This window comes from Erigeron canadensis, chromosome 2 (assembly GCF_010389155.1).
Source record: "Erigeron canadensis isolate Cc75 chromosome 2, C_canadensis_v1, whole genome shotgun sequence".
NCBI classification, from domain to species: Eukaryota; Viridiplantae; Streptophyta; class Magnoliopsida; order Asterales; family Asteraceae; genus Erigeron; species Erigeron canadensis.
Window position 1 is genome coordinate 32,499,478 of NC_057762.1, and position 22,175 is coordinate 32,521,652.

The 22,175-nt window shown below is 33.5% G+C and overlaps 3 protein-coding genes and 1 long non-coding RNA gene across 4 annotated transcripts; 2 read left to right on the plus strand and 2 right to left on the minus strand.

Moving 5' to 3' along the window:
- Positions 1–773: 773 nt before the first annotated feature.
- Positions 774–8,194, minus strand: LOC122588940 (serine/threonine protein phosphatase 2A regulatory subunit B''beta-like). Its single transcript, XM_043761160.1, has 13 exons — positions 7,918–8,194; positions 4,839–5,051; positions 4,286–4,391; positions 4,085–4,184; positions 3,880–3,985; positions 3,367–3,457; positions 3,133–3,274; positions 2,894–3,041; positions 2,386–2,495; positions 2,113–2,269; positions 1,534–1,659; positions 1,282–1,449; positions 774–1,107 (listed from the first exon to the last, which is right to left on the minus strand). The coding sequence occupies exons 1-12, from the start codon at positions 8,092–8,094 to the stop codon at positions 1,309–1,311; spliced, it is 1,617 nt and encodes a 538-aa protein (XP_043617095.1). The 5' UTR covers positions 8,095–8,194; the 3' UTR covers positions 774–1,107; positions 1,282–1,308.
- Positions 8,195–10,532: 2,338 nt separating this feature from the next.
- LOC122588101 (putative HVA22-like protein g) lies at positions 10,533–12,109 on the minus strand. Its single transcript, XM_043760240.1, has 6 exons — positions 12,047–12,109; positions 11,847–11,945; positions 11,696–11,752; positions 11,221–11,284; positions 10,925–11,134; positions 10,533–10,661 (listed from the first exon to the last, which is right to left on the minus strand). The coding sequence occupies exons 1-6, from the start codon at positions 12,076–12,078 to the stop codon at positions 10,533–10,535; spliced, it is 591 nt and encodes a 196-aa protein (XP_043616175.1). The 5' UTR covers positions 12,079–12,109.
- Positions 12,110–15,671: 3,562 nt separating this feature from the next.
- On the plus strand, positions 15,672–18,013 carry LOC122588102. The gene is made up of 3 exons (XM_043760242.1): positions 15,672–17,092; positions 17,180–17,285; positions 17,363–18,013. The coding sequence occupies exons 1-3, from the start codon at positions 15,672–15,674 to the stop codon at positions 18,011–18,013; spliced, it is 2,178 nt and encodes a 725-aa protein (XP_043616177.1).
- A 1,844-nt stretch (positions 18,014–19,857) lies between these two features.
- On the plus strand, positions 19,858–20,897 carry LOC122586319. Its single transcript, XR_006321954.1, has 4 exons — positions 19,858–19,941; positions 20,018–20,094; positions 20,187–20,219; positions 20,736–20,897. It is a non-coding gene; the product is annotated as an uncharacterized LOC122586319 (long non-coding RNA).
- Positions 20,898–22,175: the final 1,278 nt, after the last annotated feature.

Here is a 22,175-nt window from a genome sequence, read left to right on the forward strand (position 1 = left end):
ATTAATATACTTATTGATATTAAATACAATACAATAAATTCTATGAAATTCAAATTAATGAAAAAAATATGTAATTTCATTATTGATATTAATAGTATACATAATAATATATTGAACTGTTACTATATTAAATTGCATATTACATTATCTTATAAGCATTGAATACATTAGAACATTATTACGCTATTTTTTTCACCCAAAACTATTTGGTTTGAACATAAAATCATCAGGACATCTCATACTATGTGCATTATTGTCGTCACATCCGTGAGCATCCACCTAATTGACTATAAAATTTTATCATTCACATATAACTTAATTTGGCCAATGATTTAAAAGTTAAGCACCAAATTTACTTGTATTTCATTAGCTAATCAAAATCGTTTTGGATACATGCTTAGCAATAAAAGTAAACTATACATTATGTGATCATCTTTGCTTAAAGATGGATATAAAAGAGATTTTGATAGTAATTCATATCAAAGTGAATTCTTTTAATCAAAATCTTCTGTGCAACAAACAAGCTCGAGGCATATTATTGATAGTTCAATTCTTTAAACTGGTTTCAATTTTAATCTGTCCCAACAAACTATTTTCCTGCTTTCAAAATTTAAAGGTCAAAGTAATCTATCCCAACAAACTATTTAACGTGCATAAAAAAACTTGTACCTTCTATATTAAAAGCCCGCCCCTTGATTTTCATGGTAAATGTACAAACAATTTATGCACCTTAAACACAGCCCTAAGGGCTGTATTTAGCAAACCCCTACATATAAAAGATCAACTGAAACATACATCTATTACTCGTATCAGAACCCATCGAGAAAATGTTAATGAATGCATTTTAGAACCAAAAAAACAGCTAATGGTTTTAAGCAAAAGCAACTAATAAACGAAAATGCTTGTAAGAAAAAGGTTGCAAAAATATTTGAGAGTCGACTTGATTTATGATGTGACAGTTCTATCGAGCATGCAATTTGAGAACCCCCTTTTACTTGTCTGGAGATTTATACTCCAGATTAATCATGCTCAGTAATGCCTTCTAAAAACTTTACAGCCTTCTGTTAAGGAGTCCCAACTTGATTTAAAAATCGCATCCTAGTTAACCTGCATAAAAAAAGGATCGAGAAAGAATATTCAGACAATAGATGCGCTGAAGAACTGACAGGAGCCAAGAATCCCTGAACGATTGGAAGTAAACTTAGCAATCTCGACCTATATTTTGACCTGCCCATGTTGCCCTTCGAAGGAAGGTTTAGGAAGCTCACTATTGGAATATACCTATATGAGTAGTTTTCTGAATTGAGGTCAAAATGGGGCCTCAAGAGACTCATCCCATACATCTGCACTACCATTAGAGGCATCATCTGCATCTTCCTCCATTGAAAGTCGGATATACTCCCGATGTGCAAACCGGTCCCATTCAGTCAATGTTGGATTTTCACGCTCCTGATTGCAACAAACTGTTAATTCTACTATTAAGTTATTAACAATTATTAGAGTAGCCATATTAGTAAAGGAAAGATTGCATACTTGACGAATGAGAAACGGATCACGAGATTCAAAAGCCATGAACTTATTAAGGTTGAAGAGGATATTGAAACAACTGCCAGAAAGTTTGCTTCCTTTCAGGTCATGTAAAGTCATATATGCCTCATCCTGTAAGATTTTCCATTAAATATTAATGTTAGTCTAAAATTTGAAGGCACAACTAACAATATGAAAGTAGAGGTGGCATTTGTACCCATTTGCTTATAAATGGGCCGATTTGTGAATAAGTTGACTTTGGTTGTGTTGTATCTCAAATGGCCAGTAACGTAAAAAAAAAAATAGTTAAAGAAAGGGTGAAACGGGTTGAAAGGCGCCCAAACCTAGTTTTTAATGGAAACAAGTCAAACAACCTCCTGAATAATTCGATAATTTGATGGCTATTGCAATAATATTGTTTGTACTTGTAACTAAGACATTAATTATCTACGACCAAATGAAGAGAGTATGTGTATTGATCAACCCACCCCAGTCCTCTTCAACCCACCATACTAAAATATTATGAGTTCAAAGCTTTGACCCAATAGCCAACCCGCCTAACCATTACACCAAGGAATCAAGTACCTGTGGTTTAACCATGTCGACTATCTGACATAATATATCCTCAAAAAGAACAGGCTCTTGTGCCATACATTCCATCCTATGCAACTGTTCTTCATAGAAAAACTGTAATTCATTCCTTGTTAGCACCCCATTTCCATCTAAATCTATGCACTTAAACCTGAACACAAAGTTTCATTTCTCGTTATGGCTGGTTAAAAGATAATATCATTTCAGGAAAAACTTATCAATGCCATAAGGGTGTAGTTACTAGAAAGTACAAGAAGACAATTATACCAGTACTCAAGACTAGGCTCAGATGATTTATCCTCTTCAGACAAAATGAAGTAAACAAAATCTTCATATCCCATTTTCCCCTCAACTTCACTGGTGAACTTCCGTGGAACCTGAGATGTTATTTAAGCATAAGAAAGAAGTATTGGTGTCAAAATGGACAGCCGGGCTGAGTAACAGATCGAATTGGATGTTTGCACTATCTTGTTTGTTCCAAATACCATTTGGACAAAATATGATTAAATATTATATTAGCTCAATGGTGATCCAACTTTTTAATAAGACGATTTAGAAGGTTTTATGCATTAAGAATACATTTTGGGCCCCTTTCAACTCATTTGACCCTTTTCCTTTGTAGCCAGTTCTTTTTTTACTTTATCCTTCTTGTTCGTTGGTGATAAAACATAACCCGAGTCGACCCGTTTATAAGTGGAAGCATCAAAATTACTAACAACTGAACGAAGTGAGAGAATGTTAAATAATAATCTAATTATCACATAAATTTACAAACCTGGGAGAATATTCTGTCAACAATCCTGTAGGTGAGTGCATGGTTACCATATCTAATGAGGTTCTCTTTATCAATCAAGAAATCATGATCTGTGTCCAGTTCCCAGAACTTGCAGTATATTACATAAAAGTGTTCATACGAGAAGAACCTGCATGAAAAACATGATTTAAAAAACTCTTTCAGCAAACTCTGAATTCTGATCATGAAAATTAAATACATGGACATGTAATGAGTACTACTTCAGAACTTTGTTTATGTCCTCTTCTTCATCTGCATGAAGCATTGCAGTAATTAAGTTTCCACGCTTGAGCTCCCTCAGGGTGAGACGACCATTACCCGCTCGGTTCACATAGTAAAATATTCTGTAGATTACCGTCTCAGCTGGCCATAACGATAAAAGTATAAGTTATTACTAGTTAGTGAATGTAAGAAATAATAATACATAAACAGAACTACAGGTATAAAGAATATACCATATCTCTCTTGAAATTCGGGTGTGCTCTGTAAGAATTCCAACCCTGGATGAGTTGTCAAAAGTTCACGAAGAATGGGTTTGAAGTCCTCCTGTTGCAAAGTTGAAAACCCGTTAAGTAAAAGAACCAGCAAATAGATTCAATATGATTGCAAATGTTACACAAAACTTTCCAAGCTAAGGGGAAATGCTAATTTACCCACAAAAACCAGGTAGGTGGTAAAAAAAATGAGAAAATTTTTTTTCTTCTTAACTCCTTCAGAAGCGACACTAATATTTGATAAGATGCCCCTTATGTGTTAAAAAGGAAGCAGTTATGAAAACAAGAAACACAAATTTTTCTCTTAATAATAAAAACAATGTCATGAATTTTGATATATCTATATCTTCCAAGTTCTAACATTACGTAACTTTTGTTTGTAGACATCCAAGATATTGACAGCAGCTTTAGGTAGATACTACAAACAGAAAAAAGAAAGTAACATTTTTGACATTTAATTGAGCAAGGATTGACCTGAGTAAGATATCTCAAATCAGGCTGCTTTAATAATGTGAAAACTTGGGTGGCTATATCTTTTGTCAGCATGTTACCATTGACCCAAAAATCCACAAATGCATCCCTGGACGTAGATTCAGATATATCAGGAAAAAAAATAGTTAAGTAATAACAGCCAGCTGTAAAAATAAAAAGATTCATAAGAGCTTAAATAAAAGATCACCTGGTTACAAAGCCAGTATTTTCAACATCTATCTTTTTAAACAGAGTGGTTGAGAAAAATGATGGGAGCATGCATACTTCCTTGGTAACAGGTTTGAATTCTATTCATTCAAAATAAAACAAAAAATTATATATCCCAATAACTTCAGTATCATTAGCATGGCCGCAGAAAACAAAGTACAAAATTTAATAGATATCTCACCATCCAATGATAGTCCACTGGCATGACCATAGAAGAACGAGTTAATTCTAAACAAACATCGTTCTTTAAGTTCATTAGGTGGTGGGCGCCCATTTTGAAAATAAAACTGCAACCATTGCAAGTACTTCAGTTATATCTAAAAAATGAAAGAAACTATACTGCTGCAATCTACTAGCCACAGACTGCAAAATACGCAGATTGGGTAACGAGCCAAAACAGGTATTTTGTAGCACGGGTCAAAACAGATCTAGTAGGGCTGGGTTGACCTGAAACACTTTTAGTCCTGAACTGTTAAATTATTTTATATTAATAGGTGTGCAGATAAGGATACAAAAGAACATACATTTCATTAATAATTTAATACTTTAACATAGATGATGAGGTTTTTAAAAAAATATAGTCCAGGTGAATTTAACCCATTCACCTCGTTTTCCTTTTATGCTAATTCTTTAAAATTCACTCATTAGGTATGTTAAAGATTAAACATAACCTGAACCAACCCATTCATAAGTAAAGGGGTCGAAACAAAATTTAGCTTCATTGCCTATCAAACCTGAGGGATTATCTCTTTGACCGGCTCGGTAACTAGTTTCAACGGAGAACCTAAAACAGAAGGGCCTCTATGCTTTGTTATACGAGGAGAACCAGAAGAGCTTCTAGGCGAAAGTGGAGGCACAGAGTTGCTACAAGCAGATTTCGGGCTGGAAGCTGCTCCAGAAACATTCAGTGCAACCCCTGACTTAGCCTTGTTTAGCATAGACTTCACCTACATTCCAGACGGGAAAAAACATGAATACAAAACACAGTATGTTAAGTTACAGTTATATGTGACATACAATCTGATCCACATTTACACAAATCGAGCACACAAACAGCATGTAATGAGATCAAGAATGAATTAGAAGATTCTCTAAGTGGCAACATGCTATTGGGTGGTGGTCCCACTTATAGTTTTAGCACCTCCAAAAAATATAAAACTGTATATATTTCAAAAGTTTATATTAACTGGATAAAATACTATTCTATTGGGTATAACTTATGATATCTATTTGCTGTTCGGTGAAGTGGTTGATAGCTTTAAAAGTTAATACATAATTAAACCGAGTAAATGTAGCTCAAAATAAAGTGGAGAGCCCAAACATATTAGGCTGTTTATATAATGAAGGAAAAATTATACAAAATGATGATGATATATATCTTGGGATGTTCTGATTTCAGGTTTTTAATATAAACAAGTATATAATTGGCATAAGAAAAATATACAAAATCGAAGCAGAAAACACGACTAACAAAAAAGGGAACTAGAGTGAACGAAAAGGGTAAGAAACAATTCATCAGAAGAAACAGATTTATAGAGGAATGGTTGAGAGCATCAGGTTCTCATGTCGGCGACTGTTTTACCATAAATGAACAAAATGAACCAATAGATGGATGAGCTCAACTAAAATTCTAAAAACATGATAATATGAAACATATACATGTGCGACTGATCTTACATATGATTGCTAAGAAGATAATTAGCAACAGAAACAAAAAAAACCTTACGAGTCCATACTTTGTATCATAACGAAAGCTGACGCAAGGTAGTTTTAGTAATGGGTTATAGTCAGCAGCTAATTAACATGGGGGGTGATAAGATTTACCATTATGCACTAGTGCTGTGTGAATAGGTTTGGAAGCATGTGTTAGTATCTAGTCATGACGTCATGTAATAGAAAGCTAAAGGCCAGATTAGTACCACATGAATTTCGAAAATAAGAATGCACGCTAGATTTTATCTTTATGCAAGTTATCAGCCTAACTATGGTTCTCACAAAACATAGATCTTCATCCTATGTTTACTATAACCATAGGTATTTCCAGATGATCTAAAAGCAGCGACTAGTGACAAATGTAAAGACAATCCATACGCACAATATGAAAGCAAGAAAGAATATTTTGGAAAGAAAAGATATACATTAGATACAGTAGTTTTGTATGGACATTGCATCTAAAGAAAGCAACTCTAGTGGTTCAATTTTGAATTCTTGACTAAGCAAATCACGTATGTAGCTTCCGCTGTGGCAAATCAATATTCTGTTGATGGTGTTTGCCAGTTTTGGATATATGATTGACACAACTTGTTACAATTATATTATATGATTGAAGTCTATAAAAGGCTGACCTCACTCCATTAGCCACTAGCCAGACTGACTTCATAACATACTGATTTCATCTATATTGAAACATACTGTACAAAAGGATACTAAAGACCGTACAGCCGTACTAGGTACAAATGGTCAAAAGGATCCTAAATTCCAATGTCCCATGGTAAAACTTATACCATGTATCAACATAAGGCAAACGTTTGCAGGATTTAAGTGATAACAAATAAAAACAGGATACTTGTAAGATGGCTAGTTGATATAACTTAAAAAGCGGTTACCAGGTTTCTTCATAGAAGCAATGAACTAGAGTAAATATCTAGTGAGCAAAGTTGATGTAAAGAAAAGTTAAGGACCATTTGGTTAACGTATCAAACTTTCAAAGGAAAGATACAAGCGATGTAGCAACCTAACATTAAGTCAATCGGAGAAGAAATGACCAAGGAATTTGTAAGAAAGAATACCAATCAATATTAAAACAGTGCTTATCTTATAAATAGAATCAATAACTCAGGAAGTCCTAAAGCATATGTTCTTGCTTCTTTATTAGCTGCAAAACACATGTAGTTCCATTTCTGTGACGACATTTACAAGACAAAAATCATTTTCTTAAAACTTTTCCAGTTTTCCTTTCTATTCTCGAAGACTTAAGCATACTTATTACTCCCTAAATACTACAGCCTGTTTATTTTTTGTAAGCTAAATGCAGAGAGAACTTTATTGTTTTGATTACTCGTGGGGCAAGTAACATCTGTAGCCGTATTCAGTATGCATTTAGTATCAACCACCATGCCACTTACAACTATTGCTTGATAGATACAAATATCTAAACTTACACAAAATTAAACTCTCGAAAGTGTGACTAAGTGTACGGCCTACATGTGTTTGCTTAGCATTAACAAATTCAACAACTTAAAGGCATTATCGTAATAAACCTATAACCCGTTGATATAAAGGAATTTACCTCCTATTAATGTGACAAATCATTTATATTCATTATATGTCCAATGTAACATAACAATATATAATACACAAACAGAGGTGGCTCAACAGTACTATGGGACTAGGCGATCGCTTTAGGCCCCCAAATTTCTAAGGCCTCCAAATCTTGTATATTAGACTTAGTGTTTGAATTTTGGATTAAGTATCATTATATAATTTGCATTGCGGTAACGCCTTTTTGATTTTTGTATCAACATCTGCATATTTTTTTTTTATTACTTGTAGTTCAATAATAAAAGACGAGCTACTTTTTTTTTTTTTTTTTACTTTAGTTTATATGGTAATGAACTAGGCCCCCAAAATTAATCTCGTTTGAGGCCTCCAAAAACCTTAAGCTGCCACTGTACACAAAGTTTATGACATGTAATTTCATCATAAATCAACTACCCTTATATCACATTATTATAAAAGATACAGCATATACAAATAGATAGATACAACACACATATATATACATATATAGATGATGATATATATTATATTTACCAAAGGTGTGGTTTCAGGGAGAGAAAGCCATTGATCAAAAAGCTTCTGAGCAAAAGAAAGATTTGATGACTTATTATTACCACTTCCCAATGAAATATAGACTTCATTTAGCTGTAATAATTCTGGGTCAAGAGTACCCAATTCCCAATTATTATTATTATCCATCATAATATCCATATATATATATATTTATTTATATATGTATATATATATTCCCAAATTTCTTATCTTTTTTGAAAAATCTTTGAAACCCAGATCGCAAATTAGCCCTAAAAACAACCAATCATCAAAAGGAAAAAAAAAAAAAGAAGAAGAAGAAAGAAGCCCTCCTTTTTTTTTAATATTTATATGAAAAAATGAATCAATCACATGGTTTTTTCCTAAATTGGGAAATATGAGTTAGATCCTAAAAATCTTGGAATTGGGTGTTAAAAGGTGGGATCGAAGTGAAGTGGGTAAAGATTTGTGGGCGAATAACGAAAAACAGAAAAGGAGAAAGAGAGTGGCGGTGGTAGAAAAAATATATATATATGAAATGAAGATGTATCTATAATGTATGTATATGTTTTATTGAGAGAGCACAGGGAAAGGGTGGGATTGGAGGATGACAATGTAATGAGAAAAAAAAAAATGTTTTGTTTCTTTTGCTGGGAAGGGTTAGAGCACGCCTAAGCATATGATTATGTAAAATTCAAAGGAAGTTTATGTAAAATTCAGAAGACTATGTATGTTTATCAAATTTAAAGATTTAATTTGTAATTTTTTTTTAAAGTAACAGTACTTAAGCTATGTAAAGTCTCCAATATAGATCCCTTCCCTTTTTTTATTTTATTTTTTTCTTATCAACTTTATGATGTAAATGTATTTGTAATTTCAATTTAAATTAATTATCACTAGATGGATCCCTGTATGATACGGCAGTGATGGTGGTAGCGACGAAGGTGTGGCGATGGCGGCAGTGGTGGCGGCGATGTGCGGCGGTGACGGTGGTAGTTGCATAATTGTGAATGTAAATTAATTGATGTAAGAAAGATTAATATAGTTCTTTAAGGGTTGAAGAATCTATGTTATAGTTTATTTCATTAAGGGTACTATTGGTAAATAGGTGAAGATGTTCAAATTAGTGATTAAAGAAGAGAGATAATATGGTCATTTCATCTTATATAATTTTTTAAATGTTACTGGAAAAATTCAAATGTGAGTGTTTCTTTGAAATTTTTAAGACATTTTACCACTAAATTATGTTAAGAATAGTTAAATGATAACATCAAGTATGATTTTTTATGAATATGATTTTAATTTCAATCGTTGATGTGTGATAAGATTCATCTTTTCTAAGTAAGATCGATGAGTTTTATGAATCTCATTGAAAAACACTTTTTATTATCGTTAATGTAGTGTGAGTTTTACCGAATTCCTTTTTAACATTTGCCTTACTACAGTACATCTTGCATTCAAAAGATGCGAGTTATGCCTTGCTCAACTGTGGCTTCATGCAATTTCTTCTTTTTATAAAGATGGGAAATAAGTTTACCTTCTATCACATGGATGATGGATCCTTGAAGTTATTTTTCTTTTACTAATCTTAAACAAGTTTTAAATATTTGACTGAACTCATGTATAATACACTTTGATATCATAACCCATAAACCTCTTTTTTCCAAACAAATATTTTGTGTATAATATTTGACTGAACTCATTGATAGTCACAAGTGACTATCCATTAAACATAAGGAATATTTTGTGTATAATACACTTTGATATCATAACTCACACATCATCAACCAATATATGGGTTCATGAGGCGTTTCTTACTTTATTTTGGTCCCACACATAGAACGTCAATCTTCTCCGTCAATTTTCTCACGCCTTTTCAAAATTTTTTTTGTCAAAGAACGCTCCTCGGGGCACTGTTCCGGGGCGTTCCGAGGGGGGGAAGTGAGGAAGCGCGCCTTGCTCCGGTCAGTCTAATAAGATCTTAATACCTTGGATTTAATCACACAGATTCAATACTCACTTTTCATATTTTCAGAGGATGACATTGAAAAGGAAGTATATGGGGTATATATAATACATTATACATACAATTCTTCAGAGTTCCATGAACTATTACATCAATGTTTTCTTTTTCTATTTAAACTTACACCCTAACCTTTAACTCATACAACGTTAGAAAGACTAATAGAATCGATCCTACTATACTTTACTATAACGTATATATTTAATATTTTAAACATTCTTTAGATTTATATCATAAAGCAATCACCAAAGTTACATAAATAATCATTACATGTAATTTGTTTATCGACTATTTCGAATCAAAGTACATTTGAAGTTTGTCTTATTAGATTCTTTTATTATTGATATACAAAGCAAACTGAGTAGGCATTATAAACAATTATTGGTTAAATGACTTTGTTTTATATTAAACGTAGTTTGAAAAAACCTGAGACGTTAACATTACAGTAATTAAGCACCAGATATATATACATATATAAATTATACAGTACTATACATAGAGTAGAAAGGTTACATTAATCTCCAAATATGCCAAAATATTCACAGCTTCAAAACTTATCATATGGAGAAAATGTCCAATTTGTAACACTTCAGATTCATCGAGCCACAGTGGCACTAGTTTTCCTCAACCTGCTTTGCCCCGTGGGAGTTTCAGGACCTCCAGAAGCCGCAGGAGTAGCTGATTGTGCCGCTTGATCCCCTTGTTGAGCTGGAGCTGCAGCCGCCTGTAATTTTATGTCAAAACAACAAATATTATCATTCAGGAGGCAATTTCCATTCACTTCCTTATAAAAGGGTCAATATGGGTCGTGTTTTATCTCAAACGGGTCAGGTAAGTTTTTATTATCTAAAATTTTAGAAAGTCAAACCGGTTCAGAGTCACCTGAGGTCTGTTATGTTAAATGCTCATAAGCGTAAAAATTACGTAAAATATATATAAAAAAATTTTTAATGATTAATGCGAAGGCAGAAATAACGAGAAGTGTACCGGCGCAGCTTGGGGTCTTTGCAATGACTGTGACATAACTAATTGAATAATTTCAAAAGCCCTTGTTTGACCATAAACTATAACTCTTTGGATGTAAAGAGATGCTGAATCTCCAGCCCTGGTCTTTAATTCTGCCAGTGTACGATCTATCTCTGATTCGTGCTTTAAGAGGTATGGTTTCACGAACGTGCTGTAGATATATATCGATCCCTGAAATAATTGAATCAAACAAACAGTATGAATGCCAAGTGCATATATATACTTTCAGTCATTTGAACAGTCTCGAGAAACCTTACCTTCGTTCTGGGGTACCACAAGTACACGCATAATACCAATTTTGTTTCGCTATACATTGGCAGCCTTCACGAATACAGCAACGTAAGATATCGAGTTTTAAACTTAAAAGTGCATCATATAAATACGGGTTACTATTCATGTAGCTAACTTTAACCTGATTATGTTTTGAAAACCATATTCCTTTTCAACCATAAAAATTAACGACAGTGCATGGGACCAGAGGATTCCCACTCACTTACCCTTTTTCTTAAGACTTAAAACGACTTACAAACGTTCCAGTTTAAGGTAATCAAGTGACCTATATGTATAACATTTGGATTCGTAACTTTTGAAAGGATTAGACTTTTTTTTTTGTTTTTTGAAAAATGAAGGAGCTGAATGAAAGGAAAAATGGTTAGGAAGGCATAATCAGATCAAAATTGGTTACCATTTTTATCGGATCATTCAAAACAATATCCAAATAATATGCCTTACCATGAAACTAGTGCGTCACCAAATGGATCCCAAACGGTCATTAAAGCGATTACAATCCTGTTAACATCACAATTATTAAGCTTTTAAGCTCTAAACATGTAATTAATTATCTTGTCTTTTGGCACAAGGGTGACTTGCATAGATATTATACCAGTATTGGCACCAAAAGCGCAGTCCGTCCACATCTGGTTTATTCTTCTCTATATTTTTGAAGCATTCATAAGCTGGATATAAATATGCAAGTAGCAAGCTGCACAGACAATTCCATATATAGGTCATAGTTACAGAAATTCCGACAGTCAAGATTCTTATATACAATGAAAAGAGGCCGGAATTGATCAAAACACTTACATAAGTAGGCGGTTCAACGTGTATCCTAACATCTTGCCCTGCCACAAGCAACTCTAAGGATTAATATACGTAGTTAATCCCACAACCTACCTAAACAGGTTCATAAAGCATAACAAGACGAACGAATTAACTTCGAACGTTGAGATTTAACATGGATATTGTTACTAGACATTGCAGTCAAATTGATCTAGTAAAATGAAAAATGATTACAAATGATCAGCAACATAAATGTTGGATATAAAAACACTTCTATTGAACTAGAAAATTAATCTCTATTATCCTCCAAATCCAATCTCATAGTCTAACTTATCCAACATGTTGAGGTGTATAAACCTAATTTAACACATTGGATTTGAAAATGAGGGGTAATTAATTTAATGTCCATAACGCACATCAAACACGTAATTAACATACTACGAGTATAAAATAAATCAGTTTACAGATTATGACGGTTTCTAAATAAACCGTTTTCATACCATTATCATACATAAAAACAACATAAAAAAAAAAAAAAACAAAAAAAACTGACTAACAAAATATGATCATCATATCATGTGATGCGAACGACCATATATGCATGCAAATATATAACAATGTACGTACATAAAGATATCCTAACAAATACTCGTAGTATACAAGAGAAAAGAAATTTGTGATTATCTTACGGTTTATGAATTTATCTGATCAGGAATTAGTTAAAATGTGGATGATAGCAACGTCACCGTCCCTGGTGGCGCCGGGGAAAGAGAGAGATAACGGAGAGACGATCAAAGTCGTTAGAGGAAAGTTTCTCTCTCTTTTTTTATTTACGACGATCTTGATATTAGATACACTAATTATGTATTTATAGGACTCTAAAAATTATTTCATTCAAACAAAATAACTACTAATCCTAATCCATCCATAAATATTGACGGTTTATATCAATCTATATTATAAACTACTTGCGTACAAAAGAATTACTGAATTACATAAAAAAAAATGACTATCTCATTTTTTACTTTCTTTTTGTTGGATTTGGCTATCCGATATGGCTATCAAATAACACGTGATAAACCGTTCCTAAAGATAATTTTCAAGAGTCAAATATATATAACACTTCTATTTTATGCGTCTTATACTCTTATCTAATAAAAATCTGTTTTGTGTTTACCCAATTGGTTTAAATAATAATTACATTTAGAAAAGTAAGTTTATCCATATCCTAACAAACTATACCATATATTGTCATTAGAAAAAAGCAATTTTTAAACAATAAATCAGGCTTTACATTTAACTAAAGGTATACATACCTGCGCGATTAAGTGGCAAACAGTAGTGGCGACAGTATGGTGGTGGTAGCAATGGATGATCACGTACGCAACAGCGGCGGCGGTGACGGTAGTTGTGTGATTATTAATTTAAAATTAATTGATGTAAAAGGACATTGAACTTATTTTATAAGTTACGAGATATATATTGTAAATTACTTCATTAAAACTATTATAGGTATAATAGATGGAGATTAAAAAATGAGAGTGATATATCTACAACATATTTTAACCATCTACAACAAAAATACATTTTTTGGTGTGTCAATCGGTATCGGTTAAAAAAATATTATAACCATTTTTTAACATTTTTTACATTTTTTGGTGTGTCAACCGGTATCGGTTAACCGATTTCGGTTAATTTTTTTTAAAAAAAAAACCGATTTCGGTTACTAGTAATAATAACCAGAACCGGTTAACTTGTTTTTGCACCTCTACAATCACCCTATAAGTGGAGGAGGGTTAGTAGGGCTTTTTCATTTATTTTGCCATCCAAACTCTAACACACAGAATTATTGGAGCCCCTTTTTTTTTTCCAGGTATTTACATTGTCTCATTTACATATTAATTCTTTACACTAAATGATAAACACTCAGAATTTTAACAAGACAAAGTAAAAATTTTAATGCATCAAATTAATTAATACGTCATTAACAAAACTCATATTTTATTTAGTATTTATTTATTATTTAGGTCTTGTCTGATAAATTATAAATCTTGATTTATTAATTAGGAGGAGAAATGGGTTCCTTAATAAAGGTTGTAGCCTCCAGCAGCAGCAGGCTTCCCCGTTGTCTCATCTCATCATCATCACGTGCTTTGGCGGCTACTCATCAACGTTGCTTCTGTAGCACCACCACTATCAACGATGATAGCCGGGATGGTCATGATTTTAAGAATAATCTCAACCGTGTTCGTAACGTTGCCGTTCATAGGATGTCTAACTTCATATATGAAAGTAATTTTATATTGTTTTTTACCAGTAATTTATTATTGGACTTTGCTATTTTACATGCACAAAAATATAATGTACTTGAACATATTGACCACAGTCCCAGTGGCGGTCCTGAAAATTCAAGTGCCCAGTCCGAGCCGAAAAAAAATGTCCTCACCTCTTAGGAATCTAATTATATCAGCAAAAATTTTTATTAAAATTGAGACGTTATAACAATAACTGAATAATAGTATTAGACTATTAGAAATACATATAACCAATGATTCGAGAAGTTCGTCTAACATTCTTCATAGCAAATTGGTTGATTAACTTTTCGCAGTCTATACTCTCTAAGATTCATTATTAATAGCAATCATCGCCAATCCACTAAGTCTTTCTTAGGACATTGTTGATCATAAATAACATTTCAATAACTTCAACCTCGATAAACTCATTTCAACCGATGCAACCGTGATTGGAATAGTCAATAATATTCTAGATGCAATGGTTGCATTAACTTGTTTCAAATATATTTGTAGAGGTGGATTAATAGGTATTTTTTGAAAGTCTTGTGTTTTATCTCGGGCATACGTGTAATTTAAGAGTAGGAGCACTACAAAACAAATGACAATTTGTGACTGTAACCTTTTATGACTGAATTCCATATCAGTCAGGAAAAGTCAATTTCCTTCAATCTTTATAAATCACTCCGTAAAAAAAAAAATCCTTTTATCTATATCTATAAGAGTATAAAAGATATAAATATATTCCCCAAATTCCTTTTATCTACAGATACAAACAATCCCCAAATTCGTCATCAAAATGTGAATATAATCCCCAAATTCGTCATCGGAAAAACTCCATCACCGGAAAATAATCGTCAAACGGATCTTCTCTCGATCTCATCTCTTCTTCTCAGATCTCCATCACCGGAATCTCAGTCGCTAGATCGTCATCGGAAGATATCTCAGAAGATGGGGTAGGTCCACAAAAAAAGAAGGCTGCAAACATTTTGCGTTGGTTTCCCTTAAAACCAAGGCTTCAAAGATTGTTCATGTCCTCAAAGACGGCCAATCTTATGAAGTGGCATCATTTGGAGCGAGTACAAGATGGTAAGTTGCGGCATCCCGCTGATGCATTAGCATGGAAGGACTTTGATATGAAATATCCTGAGTTTGCAAATGATCCTCGAAATGTTCGTTTGGCTCTAGCTAGTGATGGTTTTAATCCATATAGGACGATGAATGTAGCCTATAGTATTTGGCCTGTCTTTGTCATTCCTTATAACCTGCCTCCATGGTATGTCATGAAACAACCAAACTTCATTCTTTCTTAAATAATTCCTGGTCCAAAAGGCCCCGGGAATAAAATAGATGTTTACATGCAGCCTTTAGTCAAGGAATTAGAAGAGTTGTGGGATAATGGTGTAGAAACTTTTGATGCCTCTATAAGTGAGAACTTTCATTTGAAGGCTGCCGTTCTTTCTACCATATCTGATTTTCCAGGATACGCGAACCTTTCTGGGTGGAGCACCAAGGGAGAATATACGTGTCCTTTGTGTGCGTTTGATAAGTCATCAAGATGGCTAGATCATGGGCAGAAGTGGTGTTACATGGGTCATCGAAGATACTTGCACACAAATCATTGTTCACGTAAAGATACTCTATCCTTTGATGGATATGAGGAGTTAAGAGATCCTCCAATCCCACCATCCGGGGTTGTTTCTCTCAATCAGTTAGAACATGTTGATTTTCTTGCTGACAATGTTGAAAAGAGTCCGTGGAAAAGGAAGACCATTTTCTTTAAGCTACCTTATTGGAAGAATTTGTTGTTGCGTCATAATCTAGATGTTATGCACATTGAAAAGAATGTATGCGACAAAATTGTTGGGACTTTGCTTGGAATAGTGGGGAAGTCAAAAGACAACATGAAAGCTCGTCTAGACCTAGAGAAATGGGGGATACGGGAGGAGCTTCATCCAAAAAAGAATCCTGGAAGCAGTAATATTTACTTGCCAAAAGCATGTTATGAAATGACCCGAGGCGAGAAAGATTTATTCTTACAAACTCTTAAATCTATCAAACCTCCCGATGAATATTCCTCAAATATTTCTCGTTGTGTGCAATTAAGAGATAGAAAGCTTACGGGGATGAAAAGTTATGATTGCCACATGTTGATGCAAGAATATTTGCCGATAACATTACGTGGATCTTTGCCCGACCATGTTAGCATGATTCTCATTTATTTATGCGACTTTTTCAAGCGGATTTGTCTAAAAGACCTGACAGGAGATGATTTCAAGTTTCTTGAATCTCGAGTTGCTATAACATTATGCAAGATGGAGCAAATTTTTCCTCCCTCGTTCTTTACTGTCATGGTTCATTTGGTGATACATCTAGTTAGAGAGGTACGACTTGGAGGACCTGTGACTTTTCGATGGATGTACCCGATTGAAAGGGACCTGTCAACTCTTAAATCGTATGTAAACAACAAAGCTCACCCAGAAGGTTCAATAGCAGAAGGGTACTTGGCTAGAGAAAGCTTAACTTTCTGCTCTAGATATTTATCCGGAGTTGAGACCTTATTTTCCAGACCAATAAGGAACGATGATGATGACAATCAAAACGAGATAGAAGAATCCAACTTTCTTAGACCTGGACGACCATTGGGTAAACATGAGAATTCTAAACCGTCAAATCGTAAGAGGAAGAGATTTCCTAAATCTGATATTGATGAGATGTCCCTTAAACAAGCACATCGTTATGTGTTATTAAATGTTAACTCAATCACACCTTTTCGAGAGTAAGTCACTTTATTTTCAAATTTCAGTTTATCCCATTAGGATTTATTGTATGTTAAATCCTTTTCTTTTATATCTTAACTCTTAAGGGAACACAAAAATTTTGTTAAAGGGAAAAATCGTGCACGAAGACTGAATGAGAATCAACTCCAGAAGATTCATTCTGAAAACTTTAGTGAATGGTTTCAAAACCGGGTAATTTTATCATACCTTTTACTAAAACAGATCTCATCTTGGTTAGACTTAAAATATTTTTTAATAATCGTCCATAGGTTGCGCGCTTAGAAGAACAAAAGGATCCAAGGGTCACAGAAGAAATCAAGTGGCTTGCTCGTGGTCCACATAGTTTTGTGAAACGATTTTCAGGCTACCTTGTCAAAGGTTATCGTTTCCATACAAAAGAGCATGAAAAATCCTTGAAAACCCAAAACAGTGGAGTTGTTGTTACTGTAGTGGATGGTGGTTGTGCTGGTGGAAGCACTCCTGGAGTAATTAATTACTATGGGGTATTGACGGATATTGTTGAGTTGAATTATTCAAGTAAGATTAGGGTAGTTTTATTCAGGTGTGATTGGGTTGATACTGATAGGGGTTGTAAAAGAGATGAATTTGGTATCACACTGGTAAACTTCTCACATTTAGTGCATACTGGTGCTAATTTACTTGATGACCCTTTTGTGTTGGCATCTCAAGTTGACAAGGTATATTATGCTCAAGATCCAAAGTTAAAGGATTGGTTTGTTGCTAGGCATGTGAAGGTTAGGGATGCGTTTAACATGCAATCTGATGCTGATCAAAGTCGTCTTGATTCACTTCTAGACACATTTGGCGTACCAAACCTAGATAGAGTTGGTAGTGATGTTGAAGAAACTGATGGCATACCGATTATGGAGTATGAAGATGAAGATGAAAATGATATATAGTAGAATCTGAAATATTCGAGAGCTGAAATATGAAGATGAAGTTAGTTTATTAGCTTGTGATTTATTAGTTTCTTGCAATATAATCTACAGCTTGCATATGCATAAACTTAGTTCAGATTGTATGGTGAAATAGTAACTTGTGTTATGTGTGAACAAGGTCAGTGAAGAATCTTAAATATTCAGAAGCTATTCAGTACAACTTATACTAATGAAATTTGTTTTGTCGTTTAATATATTAAATAATATCATTTTTCAGTTGAGTGTTTTTTGATATGGTTATTGTCTTATTGGCTCTGTTATTATCAGATTTGTACACAAGATGGGTAAAAGTAAAAGGTTGCGTATAGTCAAAACTGGTGGGCTTGAACAACAAAACACTGAAATGGAGCCTCATACCGAAGAACAACAAGCAAATGTAAATGAAGCTACTGACAATGTACAATCTGATTCAGGTCCACCAAAAAAGGTTCGGCGTCATACTGTAAAACAAGCAATTTGGGATTTAGAAAGTGATGAGCGGATTGAGGTTACTTTTAACGAGTTAGGACAGCCAGTTGGGGATGAGGGAAAAGAGTTCACTAGTTTTTTGGGGACATTAGTGAAGATGTCGAATCACCTCTCAATAGAATATCTACATTGGAGGACAATACCTGAAGATAAAAAAGATGACTTGTGGAACCTCGTGAAGGTACTTCTTGTTACATATATCTATCTGGAATGATTATATTCACATGATTTGAAATAATAACTTCATTTAAACTCATCATAGGGCCGATTTATTTTTGTACCCGCTGAAAATGATAAAGTTAAGGACTTGGTGTTGTCTGATATGGGAATAAAATTCAAGTCATGGAAATATGAGTTAAAAAAGAAGTGGTTTGATTCAAGCTCAACGATAGATGGTATTGTAGCTGCCCAAAATGATCCGAGGGTTGATAAAGAACAATTTAAGAAGCTAGTGACTTATTGGTTTAAAGACAAAGTTCAGGTAATCTATGTTTTTGAATGACACTATAGTTCGTTGACAATTATAAAACTCAAACTAATATATAAATGAACAGGTGGAAAGTGAGATGAAGAGAAAGATTCGTGGCAAGTTTAAAGAGCCTCATGTGACCGGAACTAAATCTTTTGCTAGGTTGATTCATGATGAGGTAATACCAAGTTTAATGAGCCTCATTAATTCATCTCTCAATTTTCATTTAGATCTATATATATGTTTTAATTTAATATAATTTCCTGTTTATGTTACAATAGTTATTTGATTCGGTCAGATTTGGTTAAGAGCTGTATCTAACGGAAATTAGTGTTGATATACTGTATATAAATCAGAGGATATTTTAGATAATTCATCATGAGAGTTTTTGTAGACAAAAAAGACTGGTGTTCGACCATCACGGGGGAAAGTGTATTGTCTAACCCGTACACGTGAAAATGGAGATATCGTGAATGAGTTGGCAGCAGAAGTTGTGGTAAGTATCTTTAAATTTTGAATTGTTAAAGCTGCAATATATGATTTCTTTTAGTATATTTTCTTAGCTAGTAGACAATGTCCAGGGTAAATTGAAAAGTTATAGAATGGGTCTACTAGTTCTACTGAAGGAGGGGATCTTAATTGGAAAAATGATGACTTGGCAAAGGTCAAAGGACCAGAGAAAGGAGGTCGTGTTCGATGCTTGGGAAAAGTTGTAATAGCAAAAGATAAAGGATCTTGTTTGTCACAAGATCCTCAAGTACCTGTATTGAAGGCTCGTATCAATGAGCTTGAAGACAAAATGAAAGAAATGGATGAATCGAAAGAAAGACAAGATGCTGAAATGAAGGAATTAAAAGATAAACAGGAAGTTATGATCCAATTTATGGCTCTTATTAAAGACCAATTACCTAATTCAGATCTTGCTAACATTTTTAAAGGTCTAAACACACAGGTATATGATATATCAATTTTGAAAGTATAATCATATTTGAATGCATTTGATACTTTTTAACTCCAAGTAATTTCAGGTTGCTAGTGATTCGTCTAGCGTGTATAATCATTCTTCTACAGAAAACCCAACATCTTCTCGTGCAAGTCATAACAGGTTAGTGTTATTTTGTTCTATATATATAATGTACCACATTTATTATGCATATTATAGAAAATTTATTCTTTGAATTGTATTATATGCAACAGTTCTTGAAGACATGGTTTTCTCCTATCTTAACAGTTAAGAAACTCGAATTCTTTATTCTTTGTTCACAAACTACTTCTATACTAGAATATTAGATGTACAATTGTATAGATATGACTTATTTTTGTATTGTCTCTAATTGAAATTAGTAATTGAAACTACATTAGGGCTGTTGATATGTCTTCTAGGATTGTTAACACGTTGTGTATACTGAAATCACATCATTAAAAATGGTGTACGAGTGTTAGTCTCTTTATGGCAGTTCATAGATATAAGAACAAATTAAAGCATGTTTTTGAAATGGACAGTGTAATGGCTAGTTCATAGATATAAGAGCGAATTAAAGCATTTTTTGAAACGTGCCATGTACTGCTATAGTTATTGTTCGGCTGTTGCTAGTCTTGTTCTTTTTATGGCAGTTCATAGATATAAGAACAAATTAAAGCATGTTTTTGAAACGAATAGTGTACCGTTCAGGGTGTTGCTAATGCTAAGCTTTCATTTTGTATATAGGTTTCTAAACTAACTTGGCCACTTTTTGGTTTGCACAGGTGTAAATGGCAATTCTGGCAGAAGCAAGTTCTAGAAGCCAAGAGTAGAATACTTGAAGACTTCACCATCAAGCATGTATATAGTTATCGAGTTATCTTGATATAGTAATCCAGGAGCCTATTTGAGTTGTTTTGTGTTTCTTATTGAAGTTACTACTTTGGATTAATATTGTATTGTTTGCCATGTGAAATAAACTACATTATAATTCATGTTATTTGTATTTTATGGTATTTGACTATTTGAGCAATTTTTATTTTATATAGATTCTGTAATAAAGCAAATCCAATTGAAAATAAAATATATGACTTTTAGTGACTGTTATGTTAGTCATTAAAAATTTTCTTGCTTGCTCAGGTGCCTACTTACAATGACTGAAATATTAGTCATTAAAGGTTGCATACCTTTTGTGACTCAAAATTTCAGTCATAATAGATCTATAGTGATGGCTCCAGTAGTGACTGTTTTTAGTTTAGAAGGAGAAGGCCTTATGATTTTTAGTGACTGTTATTATACTTTTAGTGACTCTTTTTTTCAGTCACTAAATGACACTTATCTTGTAGTGGAGTATGAGTAGATTAGTTAGTCGTTCTAAAAAAATATATACATATATATTATACTTTTACATATCTAATATACATAGAAAATTTTAATATTTTTGTGCCCTTTAAAATTGTGCCCCAGACGGAGGTCTTGCTTGCCCCTCCTCCGGGCCTCCCATGCACAGTCCATATATAGTCTATCTTAACTAGTCGTAATAAATTTATAATGAAGCGTTTTATTTGTATGAATTAGATATAATGAATCGATTCGGGCTATTCCCCACGAGGGTTTTTTGTATATGTACGAGAAAAATTGGGCCACATACACAGATGGAAGACAATGAAGGTCTCTACGGCTACTTTCAAATAAAAGGAGTCACATCCCATGAAAATGTGAGGGTGTATGTGGACCACAACAAATTTCACGTACAAGCAATAGCGTATGATGAACTCAAAGCAACATATAGCAAGTATGAATGCAATTGTTTGTTACCGGAAGATATGTATTATTTGAATTGGGACATGAGAGGTACCCGGGCTGAATTTAGCGAAGGGGAATTATTACTAACTATTCCCAAGTTCAACGAAGCAGAGCGGATGATGAATCAGAAGAAGCATGAAGCAGGGGAGTTTTCAAAGCTTACGATAGACGCATTCATGTTTTATGTCAAGGTCAATGTTTTTGTATTTGATACATAAATATATATAGTAGCTACTATACCTAGTTCAGAAAAATATTTGATACAATAAATTGGATTCTTCTTGCATATTTTTTCCTAATATCAAACGCCTAATAACTTAATATTGCAATTGATGTTGTGGCGTCTACTCCTATTTCTGAAACAATCAATAGAACTTTAACATCATCATTCATCATTATTGCTAGCTGTTGAATCCAAG